Source organism: Sciurus carolinensis, chromosome 7 (assembly GCF_902686445.1).
Source record: "Sciurus carolinensis chromosome 7, mSciCar1.2, whole genome shotgun sequence".
NCBI lineage: Eukaryota > Metazoa > Chordata > Mammalia > Rodentia > Sciuridae > Sciurus > Sciurus carolinensis.
In genome coordinates this window covers 9,202,903-9,217,587 of record NC_062219.1, presented here as the reverse complement: position 1 = coordinate 9,217,587, position 14,685 = coordinate 9,202,903, and the positions used below count along the sequence as shown (strand labels likewise).

Sequence of the window (14,685 nt, the reverse complement as noted above, 5' to 3'; positions counted from 1 at the left end):
TCAACCAATCAGGGGAGAGTACACGAGGTAAACGCGGACAGCTGCAAGCCTAGGATAGGTACACGAGGGGGGCATGCTCTAATCACATCGTTAACTAGCCAATCATTGGAATTCGCTGGTTGTTTACTGTATAGCTGGCCGCTTTTGGCTCAGCGTCAGGCGCCATCTTGACCATGTCCAAAGGCTGGGGGTCCCGGAAACCCCGACAGATTACCTGGAAATAAAATCTAAAGCTGTTTCTCAAATGTAGTCAGTATTTCAGAGGGCTTAAGATGAGAAGCTTATACAATTCAATAAAATAGACAACCCAGTTAAAAATGTGCAAAGAATCTGAACAGATGTTTCTCAAAAAAAAAAAAAAAATCATCTAAAAGGATTCTCAGCATCATTAACCATCTGGGAAATGTAAATCACACTACTTCACATCTACTAGGTTGACTATAATTTAAAAAGACAGGTAATAGCCATTATTTGAGAGAATGTAGAGAAATTAGAATCCTCATTCATAGTAGGTTGGAATGTAAATCAGCACTACTACTTTGGAAAACAGTTTGGCAGTTCCTCAAAAAGTTAAACATAGAATTATCATTTGACCCAATAAAGAAAAATGAAAATATATATCTGTATAAAAAAAAACTTGCACACAAATGTTCATAGCAGCTTTATTCATAATAGCTAAAACGTGGAAATGTTGCTGAAGTCTAGGCCAGAGATCTGCCCCTGTAGTCCCAACAGGTTAGGTCCAGCCACCTGTCCCCAAAACTAAATGAAAAAGTTATGGCTAAAAGCCAGAAAGGAACTTTAATCAGTATAGCTATCCTGGGGAAACAAGGAAACTAGTCAGTACCTTGTGGGAGTACTAACATGAGCTCTCAAATCACATAGGAGGGCATGAGGCGCATGTGTCCTAGCAGACTTGGTCAGACTGGTCTGGTGGATCATCATCTCAGATTGGGTCAGGCAGGCCCTGGTCATGGGCAATGAGAAAGTTTCTGTTGCCTGGGGGCAGTTTTTACTTGTCACAAGATGTTTATCAATCAGACCTGTTGTTCTTAGAATCCAAGGTGACCGCTCAGAGCAGAGGAGACAGAGGCAAAATGGAGACAAAGATGCCATCTTTTAGTACGTTTGTAGAGCCAAATGAAGAATCAATGTTTTTAGCAAAATTAGCTGCTCAGTCCTTGTTACATGAATGACTGAAATGTTCATCAGCTGATGAGTGCAGGGTGTAGCCCTACAGTACAACAGTGTTTGGACTTGTAAAGGAGGTATTGACACATGCTACAACTTGAAGGAACCTTGAATACGTTAGAGTGAGGGAAGGAAGTCAGTTACAGAAGACCACATATCCTGTGATTCCGTTTATGTAAAGGGTCTCTCATAAGCAAATCTGTAGACAGCAAGGAAACTAGTGATTGCCCCGGGGCTAGGAGATGTGGGGTTAAGTGGTGGTGGCTAGCATATAGGGCTTTTGCAGGGACAGTGAGGATGTTCTAAAATGTACTGTGATGGTCACACAGCTCTGGGAAGTGTATGTTTTCAATGGTTGGATTGCATGGTATGTGAATTTTGTCTCCATGAAGATGTTACCCAAAAGAAAACCTCACTTGCACCATTTTTAATGTCTCATGGATGTATGGATGTGAGGCGTAGTACAAAGTTGTTCACCGTCCTCCAGGCGGAACTCAAGTGAGAAAGATTAGCGGACAGTCCGTTTGTGCCTGGCACGCTACTGGCCACAGAGAACAAAAGCAAAGAAGTGCTCAGTCTGGTGAGGACACTGGGTGAGCAGGGCGGGTACCGCACACACCGCAGGCATTGCAAGGGGAGTGTGTGGAATTGCGCACGGCTGCCCCAGGTGCAGAGGATCAGAAAGCATCCCAACCAGGTGGGCAGGGAGCAGAGGCGGCCGTGCTGGTCTTCCAGGAAGCAGGAGGTGGGTCTGGGAAGGGGGTCGATGTTCATTGCCTCTTTCTTATCTTAGAGGACACTGCACGTGAATACTGTGGTGGTCCTTTCTTTACCTTCTGGAACTTTCAGTTCACAGACCTTTCAGTTCTTATCGTTTGCTGCGTGCCTGGCGCCATTCTAAGCGCTTTTCTCACCTCCTCACAGCAACTCCATGAAGGACGTGCTGCTATGGCCCCCTCAGCAGACAAGGAATGGGCATCCAGAGGCCCCCAGTTACTGTGGTTATGCAGTGGTCGGGCAAGTGGTGAGGCCAGGACTGAGTATGGCCGCCACACATGTGACTTGGCAGGGACACGTGCTGGTGGACAGTCGAGTATAAAACTGTTGTTCTCCATGATTATCTTCTTGCTTCTGCTTCAGGATGTTCTGTGTTCTTTGTTAAAAAGGCCAAATGCATCTAAAATTAAACTGGAAGTCATTTTCTGTATTTTATACAATTGAAGTTATTGTTATTTCACTTAATAAATTACAGGACAAGAAGAAATGAGTGATGATGATCACAGGGATGTCTTAATTTGAGCTATTTGTACTTGGTGTTCATTCAGATTGCATTCTTTCTAGATTGAGGGAAGTCTTTCTGAACACTCGTGATGCTGATCCTTCACCGAGGTAGTTTCCTGTGTCAATATGTGTGTCAACACCATTTGGAGAGCTCCTATCCAGAACAAATGCCCTTGGTGTGAGCTAAGTGACATTCGTTTTGCTCTTCCTAAACATAGTTCAAGGTGACTTGTCTGGGGTCTACAGTCCAAACAGATTCTCAGCAGTTCTGCCTCTGTTTTTATTGCAGATTCCCTGCCTTAATACCTCTTAATAAACTATAAATGATAGCACATTGTATTAGGGAAGGTAACAAGCTTATAGTTTTTGTATAAGCAAGTCATAGGTCAAAACATAGCTCATACTGTATCTTTTTAGTTAGAAGAGCACACCTCAGCTAGCACCCTAAACATGGAAGGACTTGGTGCCCAGACTAAGTAAGAGTCCCAGGGGAAGGAATGCTGAGCCTTAGGGTGCCTGGCAGACTCAGCACCCTGCTGGCAATCCGGGTGACTAAGAACCCAGCTGGCCCCCTGACTGGTGGTTTCTCAGCACTCTGGTTCATCCTAACATTGCCAAACAGACCGGAAAGGTCTAGAGAACAGGAAATAAGATGCTGGGAGGCAAGGCAGCAGCTATGAACTGCAGACAGGAGAGGAAATGAGAATGAATACTAGTCAAGTAATCATTAGCAGTTTCTCTCCATTTTTAAACGAAGAATTTGTCTGTAACTCAGGAAAGTTACCCATCTACCCAGCTACACGCATTAGAACTCAGAGGAGTGTGTGTGGGGACCACATTGCCGTCTACTGCGCATCTCAACTGATTAAGAACTACCACAGGACGGCTGCACATGTGGACATTTCGTTTACCCAGCAACAGCAACTGTGTTGTCAGAAGACCAAGAAATCTTTAATGTTAGAAATAATCTTAAAATATTTTTTGCCTCTGTTCTTCTGTGTTTGTGTCACTGTGACTGTGCAGGTTGTTTTTGTGAAGAAGGGCTTTGCATGGCAGTGAATAGTCGATGCAAAAGGTGAAAATACACACAATGGGACTAACCTCTGTCCTCTGAGATGTGACACTTGTTCACGAGACACTTTTTGCAGAGAGACTTGTAGCAGACAAATGTTTACTCTGGTTCACTCTCTTGACCTAAAGAAATAATTTAAAGTTTACTCAGTTAGGAATATTGTGTTCTTGTTTGTCAGATTCCATTCCACGTTCTCCATTCTGCAGTGTGTTGACGATGTGAACGTCTGTGATTAATGTCGATGTCCTTTGAGACCAGATTGTAGTTTCATGCATATCTGTGGATTGTAGTGCTTGGGCCAGATCCTCATTAGATCTGAGAGAAGTTTATAAAGTTGGCTTAAGTTGACTTGAAATTCTAAGTTTATAACACTCTCGTCATTTAAAAAATTCCATTGTTGAACACTTTTTTGAACAAAACTATCAGTAATTTAAATAGTTTTTTAAATCTTAACCGTTGCCCCTTTATCTGCCTATCAACGCCCTCTCCTGAATGTGTTCACCACTCCCTGTTGGCCACAGAGCTCTATATTATGACAGTGTAGTACACGAAGCTCCTCCGGGCCCAAGATGTCCTGATTGCTCTTTTTACCCACTAACGGTGTCTGGCTCATCTTAGGCAGACAGGCAGCATTGGCTGTTGTTAAAAGCCTTTTGGAATTTAAAATAACCTACTTGTAATAGTTTTTGATGATTTTTTATAGTTGAAAGATATAATTTAACAAGGATCATAACTTCTAATCATTTATTATTGTTGGCAAAATATGCTCAAAATTGCTGTGTCTGTGTTTGAAGACAGGCCCACTGGTCCCTTTCCTCAGCAGCAGAACTCTGTTCACAAGCTGATGTTAGTGGATTGTGTTGGCACTGCACCTGCAGAGCTGGACCAGAGTGAGGAAGCAGCGCTCTGCCCAGGGATGCAGTTCGGTGCTGCTGCCTGGAGGGTTCTCCGTGTCTCACCCTTGCAAGTTGACCAGTGTGGTGAGCCATCGACTGGCTTAGATTTAACTAGGGATTTCCAGGTCTCAAAGGATTACAACTTTACGCTTCCTTTGACTGTTGTAGGATTTTTAAAAAACTATAGTACAGTTTTCCTCTTGGAAAATTTGAGAATTTTATTATGAATTTTATTATCTTGGAAGTGCTGATACCATCAAGTCTGGCAGACCAAGGCTGGCTCAAGGAGAGCTAATCAGACCGTTCTTGGGGTTCTCTCCTAGCTCTGGTGCCCTGGAAGCATGTTGAAAGACCTAGAATCAGATGTGTAGGTTGCATAACTTTGAAGATATATGGGTTTGTGTACTGGTCTAGAAGCAGGAAGTATGATTTGGACAGATGAGTGTGAGTGGGGCAGTGGGCATTGTAGAAGTCCTTGACCATCAGTTCATGGGCTCACTTTCTATTTCAGAATCCAAGTTAGACTTTGGAATGCCTTTGTGCCTGTGTCACATGTTCACGATAGTTATAATGAGTTTATTAGGCACAGAATGTTGGGGCTCACATGTTGACAAAGAGCAGGAGTGCCCTTGCTGACCCGTGGTCGTCCTCTTATGTTGACCTGTCACCCACGTGTGTGGGTGTTCTAGCTTCCGTTAACTTGCAGTGGAGGTGGTTTATATCTCCCAACTCTATTAGCATGAGAGTTATGATTTTTTTTTTTGGACATTGGGGATTGAACCCAGGGGCACTTAACCACTGAGCCATAATCCCCATCGCTTTTTATTTTTATTTTGAATTCTGAGACAGGGACTCACAAAGTTGCTGAGGCTGGCTTTGAGCTTGTGATCCTCCCACCTCAACCTGCCAAGTCCATGGGGTTACAGGTGTGCACCACATGCCCAGCAGCATGAGAATTATGAATTCACGCTGAGTATCTGGCTGAACCAGTTTGTTAGGTCATCAGGATAGGCCAGCTGGGGGCACCTCAGGGAGCACTTCACCACAGTGAACTTGGTTTTGTGGCACATGGTCCCCAGGACCAGTCCAGATACACCCCTCCCATCTAGATTTTACTGGCTTTGTGTGGGTCGATCTCAGACCCTTCAGGCATTTACCCAGTCTCATAAACCACCTGCCAGACTTCTACAGAAAGATGAAAGTGATTTGTCTAGACTCAGAATTTTCTAAATTTAAGAATTTAGTTCTTATACTCATGAAATTTAAAACTTTTAACTTGGTTGGTTTGTTTTTGTTTTGTAGTGCTGGGGATTGAATTTAGGGGCACTCTGCCACTGAGCTACATCCCCATCCCTTTTTACTTTGTTTTGAGACAGGGTGTTACAAAGTTTCTAAGGCTGGACTTGAATTTGCCATCCTCTTATCTCAGCCTCCTGAGTCACTGGAATTACAGGCCTACACCATACACTTGGCCTTCATATTTCCTTTGTGGTAAATCCTAAAACAAATTAGACTGTTCAGCTTGTCTTTTCCAAACTGACCACGTTTAGATGCCAAACTATTCAGAAATAAGGTAGTCCAGAAAAAATATAGAAAATTTCATTTCTAGTGGACAATGAAATTAAGACTTACCCTTCCTTTTTTCTGTACTAAATAAATAACACTTGATTCAGAAACAATGAATCTTGTGAAAATCCTTTCCCACAACACAGGGGCCACATGAGACTGCCCTGTGTGGCCTCCACCCGGTCCCCTTAGCTAGTCCCCATGTCTCCGCAGCCTCTTCCTGTGACTCTGCACTGGCTGGATCTGGAGTCTCAGCCTTCATCACAGTGGTCCTGTCTGCTTTCCCCCCTGTGGTAAATGTCTTCTTGGTGGTCTTCTAGGTGGTGCTGGTGAGGTGGAATGAGCCGTACCAGAAGCTGGCCACGTGTGACGCAGACGGAGGAATATTTGTGTGGATTCAGTACGAAGGCAGGTGGTCTGTGGAACTGGTCAACGACCGAGGGGCTCAGGTGAGTGGCAGCAGACTGCTTCCCAGGAAAGGCCACTGCCTAGCAAACAGCTGGCCGGTGTGCAGAGCAGAGGCATGAGCTGCACAGCGCCGAGCTCTCTGCGGAGCGAGGTGCCTCACCTTCTGCTGCAGGAGCGCACAGCTCCTGGACAGCGCCTGCTGCCGCCAGAGCCCTCGCTGTAAGGGCTGTGGGCTGTGTCGCGAGGCTCTGCTGTGAGTGCAGGCTAACCTCGGTCCCGAGAAGGCACGTCCCCACCAGGAGCTCCGCACGGCTGTTTCTCACGACTTACTCACCAAGCCGTGGGGTTTCAACACTCCTCTCTGTCGGGTTTCAATTAGCGTGGCCACCTGTGGTCATCTCCAGCTCTCCCCTTCTGGCACAGTGCATCTGGGCTCTGAGGAGAGCAGTTGCTCCAGGGGTACCCTGTGGGACTGTGCTGTCCCGAGGGTGCCCTCAGGGTCTGGTGGGGGTGGGCTGCCAGGCTCTTTTGTGTTTGAGGACACATGTCTGGGGTTTGACCGCACAGTGACTGGAGAACCCGAGACCTCTGGGGATGTTATTGACCTGAGGTTTCTTGTACTATCTTAACTCTCCCAGGATGAGTTCTTCTGAGCCTCACTCTACATTTCTAAGGGACTCAATTTCCTCTCCTGCCTGTTGCTTAAATAAGCTGTGAGTTTCAGTCTGAAAGGTACAGCCCAGGCAGGTGGCATGAACTTGCAAGGAAGGAAGATTTATTTTCAGTGAGGGTTAGCAGGCTAAGGATCATAAGGTGCCATCACGGAAGACAACCTTCCCTCTGTCTGAAGACAACATTCTTCTGGCGTGAGTTTCTTCATTTAGTAGGGTAGACACAACAACACTGACTGACTCTAATAAAGCCACATCTGTGTCCCGCTTGCCTCCTTGGAGTGACAAGAGAAGGGAGAACACCAGCCCTGTGAGTACTAACCAGCCTTCCAGAAGGAGAGGTACACATGTGCAAATCTCCTGACCCAGAGACGCTCAGATCACTCTGAGGGTGAATGTTGTAGTCGAGAGCGTTAACTCTTGAGTCAGCAGAGGCAGAAAATCCCTCTGCTGACCTCCGAGGGGGACCTATTTGACATCTGTGCGGTGGCTTCTTCGCCTGCAACAAGAGCAGAGAACCACTGACTGAGACTGTTCGTGAGACGCACCTGTGCTGCTGTACAGAGGCTGTCGCTGCATGCTGTTTTGCGGCCCTGCTCCCTCACAGCTACCTAGCCCAGAATCAGTCGCCAAGCGTCACCCCACGGACACTGCAGGCCTAGAGCTGGCAGCTGTTCATGGATTCCTGAGAAGTGGACACTTCTCTAAGGTTGCTCACAGACTCTCTGAAGTGCTGTAATTCTCCCTCTGACCAAAGTAGAGGATGCTTTTCTAAGGACACCTGATGGGATGAGATGTCTCTTCAGATTTAGGATGATGAGAGCGCTGTACTCCATTACTCAGGGGAGGAGGGGAAAGGGACACTAGGACACATGCCAACAAAGCTCTTGGCTTTTTCATGTGTCATTTCCCTCAATCTTCATAGGAACCTTATTCTGAAAATGTTATTCTCAGCTAATAGGAGAGTCCAGGTCAGGCAGGCCAGTAGCTTGCCCGCAGAGGTTGGTGGGTGGCAAAGCTAGGACTCAGGCCTGTGGGAGTCCAAGGCACTCCACCGTACTGCTTGCTCCCAGACAAGCGCGGTTTTCTCCTGGCAGAAATGCACATGTCATGGTGTACCCCCAAATGTTCACACTTTGTTAGAGTTTGAGAAACCCACCCCACCAGCCAAGCAGCCAGCACCACATGGTTTCTCCTAGTGGCAGCCTCTCTGGGTAGGACACCCCATCTTCTCCATATGGCAGCTGCGTCACCACCACCACCTGTCACATCCCTCCCTGTTTCTTTCCATGGAGAGTTTGGAGCAGACAGGCATGTCAGAAGGAAGAAGGGAGGAGGAATTCAGCTATGGAGGCAGACGAGCCAGCTTGTGAGCAGCTGGCGGTGTCCAGAGCCTCACAGATGCCTGTACTGCCAGGTTCCTTTGCAGTCATACTGTGTCTTATGGCCTGATTCCGATTTTCATGTAATTTTGCTGTTTGAAACTTTGCTTCTTCAAACCTTCACACCCATTAGGCAGCTGTCATCATTAAACACTGGCATTTTGGGAGGGATTGGTTGCTTTTAATTATCTGGAGTCAGATCTTTTCTGAATAAAAAGGCACCACACATGGGCGACAGTGGCTCACTGGTGGAGGCGGTGGTGGCCCTGTGTGCTTGGAAAAGCATCTGGTGAAAGGAGCAGTTCTGCAGCCTAGAGGGTGGGCGTTCCTGGGGCCAGCTGGGAGAAGAGAGCCGCTTTTCTTCCGTAACAGGTGGTCCTCGCTGCAGAGCTTGCCTCTCGGCCGCTGGTAAACAGACCTTGGCGGAAGCTAAGTGAGGCCTTGACGATTTCTGTTTCAGGAAATGATTAGAAGTCCTGTATTTCAAAAGGGGTCTGGAGCAGTCACATGTCATTTTACCATCAGTCACTGAGGATGGCTGTACCAGGCACTTACGCTGCCTCAGTCTGAGAAGCCGCCTCGGCAGCAGTGGGGGTTGAGGCTGCTGTGCCAGTCACTCCACATCCAGCACTCGCTCTAGTAAAGCAACAGCCTTGTAACCCTCCGCAGTTGAAAAACAACCAGAAGCAGGAGGTTTCTGCTGTGTTCTCCCTGGCATTCATTACTTGTCTTCCCCGGTTTTGTGTTTTCAGGTGTGATATATTCTTGTCGCTCCATGCTGACCTAATAAACCCAGTTAATTCATGTTAACATTCTGCATTACCTATTTTGTGTGAGACTTCCTACAGTATTGTTTTTGGTTTTGTTGTTATTGTTTTGACAATATCCCCAAAGTGTAGGAAACCAAAAATAAACAAGTAGAATTATATCAAACTGAAAAGCTTCTGCACAACAAAAGGAGCAATCAATATAATAAGAGACAGCTATAGAATGGAAGAAAATATTTGCAAACTGTACACCTGGCAGTGGGTTATTATACAGAGTTATAAGGCACTCAACCCAAGAGAAAATCCTCAAATAATCCAATTAAAAACTGGACAGTAGACCTAAATAGACACATCTCAAAAGATAAGCTACAAATGGCCAGTAGGTATATGAAGAAAATGCCCAGCATCACTAATTATCAGGAAAAGGCAAATCAAAAGCACAGTGAGCTGCCACCTCACTCAAGTTAGAATGGCTATGATCAAAAGGACAAAGACAGGGCTGGGGATATAGCTCAGTTGCACTAAGGCCCCGGGTTCAATCCCCAGTACTGCCAAAATAAATAAATAAATAAAAAGAAATTTAAAAAAAAGGACAAAGACAGCAAGTGCTGGTGGGAGGTGTCAATTCCCACTGTTGGTGGGAACATAAATTAGTGCAGCCATTATGAAACAGTGTGGAAGTTCCTCAGAAAATTAAAAATGGGAAGTTCTATGGGTAAGGATTCTCACACACACATACAATGAATACAGCAACCAAAAAAGAATGAAATTCTGTCATTTGCAACAGCACAGGTAGAACCAGAGAACATTACATTAAGTGAAATAAGCACATAAAGGCAAATACTACATGAGCTCACTCATTTGTAGGATCTAAAAAATGTTGGTCTCATAGAAAGTGAAGTAGAATAGTTGTTACCAGAGGAGAAGGTGAGATGAGGAGAGGTTGGTCCATGGGTATTAAGTTAGCATTAAGTAAGAACAAGAGGTTCTGGTGTGTTGTTGCACAGTAGAGTGATTATCAGTAATGACAACGTACCAGGTATTTCAAAAAAGCTGAAAGAAAGGATTTTCAGTACTTTCACCTGAAGAAGTGATGAAAGTTGAAAGAAATGGATTGCTATAGTATCGCAGAGAAGCTTCATTTTCCATGTTTTAGCTCTATTAATATGTTTTTCCTCTTAGTACATAGTTAAAATACAAGTAATAGCATTACCCATGCAAAATAAAAGAACTTTTAAGTTTTATTGCAGAATATAATGTTATCTCTGAAAAATTTTGTTTTAAACTAAGAAAAACTAGATAGTACAGGTGGTTGGGACATAATATAAATGAAGCCAAGGTTCTAGGTTTACCTGAAGGAAACAGGGTTTTTTTTTAAGAAGAAATCTCAGCAGTTATTCAAGAGCTATTTAGCAAATGGTGCCCTTGTCATGATAAGAGATGTTGCTGGTCACTCATCATAAACCCTTAGCCCCTGCTGGGAAAACAGCCAGAAGTTCATGTCCTTTTGCTATTTGTTCATTTATTTTTCTTATTGAAATGTGATACATCTGGTAATATAACAAATTTTAAAGACATTTGAATATTTCCAAGTGTAAGCAACGATGAAGATTATAGAGTAATTCCTGTGTTAGAAAAGATTAAAAAGAAAAGTTAGTACAAACTGAAAAAGTAATTAAGGAACCAGGCACGGTGAGGCAAGCCTTTAATCCCAGTGACTTGGGAGGCTGAGGCAGGGGGATTGCAAGTTCAAGACCAGCCTTGGCAACTTATTGAGATCCTGTCTCAAAAAATGAAATTAAAAAGGACTGGGGTACAGCTCAGTGGTAAAGTGCTCTGGGTTTAATCCTCAGTACCCCCACCCCCACCCCACACGTAAGAACCAAATAGAAATAGAGCACCAATTAGAATAAATGTTATGGACTAAATCAGAAAATAAAACCCTAATGGATTATACATTTTAAAACTGGGATATATACCTTTTAGAGCCACGTTTAGAACTTAAAGACAATTACAAGTTCAAAGTAAAAGGATAAAGAAGATAGATCTGACAAACACCAAGGGAAAAAAATTAAGCTGGCATAGCTATATTAGTATCAGATAAAATAGCTTAAAGACAAAAAATATTACTTGGTTAATATAGACATGAGACATTAATAAACTGTAGTTTAACAAGATGTTTTTAATATATATACTTTTAATAATACCAATATATATACTTTTAATAATACCATCAATAATGAAGGAAACTGATTGAACTGAAAGGAAAATTGATCAGTCCTTTGACATACTCAGGCTGTACTGTGCTTTGAGTTACTCCATGATGTATAGAACAGCTGTTCCCAGGCTCTGCCTAAACCTTCGTTACTGCATTTTGTAAAGCAGCAGTTTGCCATAAGCAAACTAATTTTGAGTTTTAAAAGTGCTGAGGTGGAATGACTGTACACCTTGTTTATACAAGTAAACAATCACCATCTGCCTGACAAATCATAAGGCATAAACTGATGAATTATTCATGCTAATAAGAATGACTGCCATGAATTTATTGAATTAATCAGAAGTATGTGGATGCATGGGCATATCAAACTCATATCAGAAAAGCCAGACCCACGAACTTATGGGACACACCAGGCCAGTGAATGATGCAGCCCCATTACTCAAGACCCATAAAAGGTGGCACACCCTGAGACTGGACATAGTGGCACCCTGATTCCATCACCTGGTCATTGGTCACAAGCCTTGCCCAGGAAAATCACCACAGTGACAAATCTTCAGCAGAGTGTGTTTTCTCCTGCAAGTCCCATTCCAAGCTGACATCTTAAGCTAACGTTCCAAGCTGGTACTGTGAAGCTGCCATCTGTCCAGACCTTGGCCTAGGATAAATTTCTTCACTTTGACAACTCTGTGCCCTGAACAATTTCTTTGACTGGTTTGTAATCTTACCTGACCACCTACAGTGACTCTGCATTCCTATCTGCTCTTTTGCCTTGGCTCTCAGGAAGCCTCCAGAACCCCTTTGGTTGCCTTGGTCCTTTCCTAGCCTTTCTGTAACCTATATATATAGTTGGGTGAAGTGTGACATGTGACTTGAATGTTGTAGAAATTAGAAATTAAGATTGGAATAAAAGAACCTCGGATTGCCTGTCAGGTGACCCATGAGTACTCCGTGAACTGCCACTGATGAAAGTAGCCTAACCTATGAATTGGTTATTGTTTAATAAATTTTGTGAGAGTTGCAGATGTGTTTTGTCTATGTTAGTGACATACCGTGCTCATGACAAACAACCAGCAAAGATACAAAAGATATTTATCTTCTGAGCAACACAGTTAACAAGCTTGACTTAGTGGACATGTGGAGGTCCCAAGTCTACCAGTTAGAGAACACAGTTTTTCTGAATCACAGAACATTTAACAAAAATTGACTCATTTTTGGATAAAGAGTCTGTAAATCCTTTTTTTTTTTTTAATTCAAGAAAAGATTTTAATCATAGAAAAAGAAAAAATTATATAAAGGAAAAATTTCTTCTTAAAACTAAATATAAATAGTAGCCTGAAGGGAAATGTAACTCTTAAAAACAGAAACAAAATGCGGGTAGGGTATTGAAGGAAACCAAACTGGAAAATTGCAAAGTAGATATATCTCTATACAGAGGGTTAATATATCTAATATAACATGCTCTACACAAAGCTATTCTTGACTTCAAGTAAAATAATTCATCTACAGAACTAGTCTGATCTTGTTTATAAAGAGAATATGTGACCACAGCTCTGTGAGATTTTTCCTAAAACTCTATAAGTATGATCGCCCACCGCCCGCGGGGACAATCACAACGTGTCACAGGAGTCTTAGGAATAAGTTGTTGTCAGGTAACTCTTGGGAATATTACAGAATTATTACTACAAAATTGTATATAAGGATGTTTAGGATAGTGAATATCAAAGTTAGCTTGAGTGGAGCATCTAACAACAGTCCAAGAATCCATGAAATTACATAACCAAGAAAGTTGATGCTTATCATAGGGAATAATGATAGTAGCTGGATGAATTCCAAACACTGTGATAGATGATTTAAGTGCCTTTAAGATTACTTGAGCTACTGCTTCAGGGTAGGGTAAGAGAGTTTTATTGGGTGAACAGGCTAGATGGACCCAAAACAAGGGACCCTCTTGCCAAAAGACTCCAGTGGGTAGTTTCTTGTTAGGAATAACAATGAATTGTAATGGCTGAGAGAGATCAATACATTCTACTTGGGCCTTATCTAATCTTTTTTGTATAATATTCAAAACCAGACGTGCTTCAGGAGTGAGCTCTCTGGGAGATGTGGGATGGGGATCCCCTTGTAAGATATTAATTGGGCTCCTAAGAATTCTTGTGTAGTACCTACTTGAACCTTTTCAGGGGCTATAATGAGTCCCCATAATTTGAGTTGTAATATTAATTCAGAGTAGATATCCTTTAAAATATCTTCCTCAGAGTGGCATAATAATATATTTGGAGTATTAAAAATAGGGGTATTCCAAGGAGAAGTTGAAGGTCTAATATGATTTGCTTCTAATTGTTGTACCAGTTCTTGGGCCGCTTTAAGTTTTTCTAATGTCAGGGGCCACTGAGAGACCAACACTGATGCATTGGATTTCCAAGATATTTTTACATACTTTTGTTCAGTGGCCCCAAGGAAAAACCCAAGCCTTGGTGACCTTGATTGCCCTTAACACTAATTGGCTGGGTATTTCCCTGGCCATAGCGGCCTATCCCTTGTCCCATTTATGACCTTGTTTTACCATTAGATTTTGAGCCTTTTGGCTATAATGGCCTTCTGTAGTGAGTACTAAATCCATTTGCATGAGAATATCTCTGCCCCATAAATTAACAGGTAAATGGTCTAAGACATAAGGTTGAAATGTTCCCTGTTGGCCCTCTTCATTTTTCCAAGTTAATACAGCACTACTCCTTTGTGGGCTAGTAGCTACACCCAATCCCCTTAAAGTTTGTTCCGCTACTTGTAGAGGCCATTCTTTTGGCCAGTCTTTTAGGGTAATAATGCTAGTATCAGCTCCTGTATCTAGGAGTCCCGAAAACTCTTTATTTTTAATCATTAGTTTGAGCATAGGCCTATTTTTTTAGATCCATTGTAAGATAAGCAAAATCAACCCCAGAAGATCCCAAACCTGCAGTTCCCCTGGTTGCTGTGGTTGATGGAAAATTATTATGAAGGCTGGGAATAATCAAAAGCTGAGCTATGCGGTCCCCAGGTGATATGGAGATAATTCCTTGAGGAGAATGTGCAAGAACCTTAATTTCTCCTGTAAAATCAGAGTCAATAACTCCAGGGATAACTAAGTCCCCTGAGTGCACTAGAGCTCCTACCTAATAAAATTCCAACAGTATCAGGAGGTAAGGGACCTTTTAGGTCTGTAGGACAAATCCTTTAAGGGACCTTCTATGCACATT

The 14,685-nt window shown here is 43.1% G+C and overlaps 1 protein-coding gene across 4 annotated transcripts in view; it reads left to right on the top strand.

Annotated features, from left to right (window-relative positions):
* Tulp4 (TUB like protein 4) overlaps positions 1-14,685 on the top strand; it is a 241,596-nt gene that overhangs the window by 167,236 nt on the left and 59,675 nt on the right. For all 4 annotated transcript variants that reach the window (XR_007109580.1, XM_047559408.1, XM_047559409.1 and 1 more), the window contains exon 3: positions 6,327-6,455. Coding sequence is in view for 3 of the 4 variants with exons in the window: in XM_047559408.1 (XP_047415364.1) it covers positions 6,327-6,455 (129 nt within the window). In the remaining variant the exon portion in view is untranslated. The remainder of the gene's footprint in view (positions 1-6,326; positions 6,456-14,685) is intronic.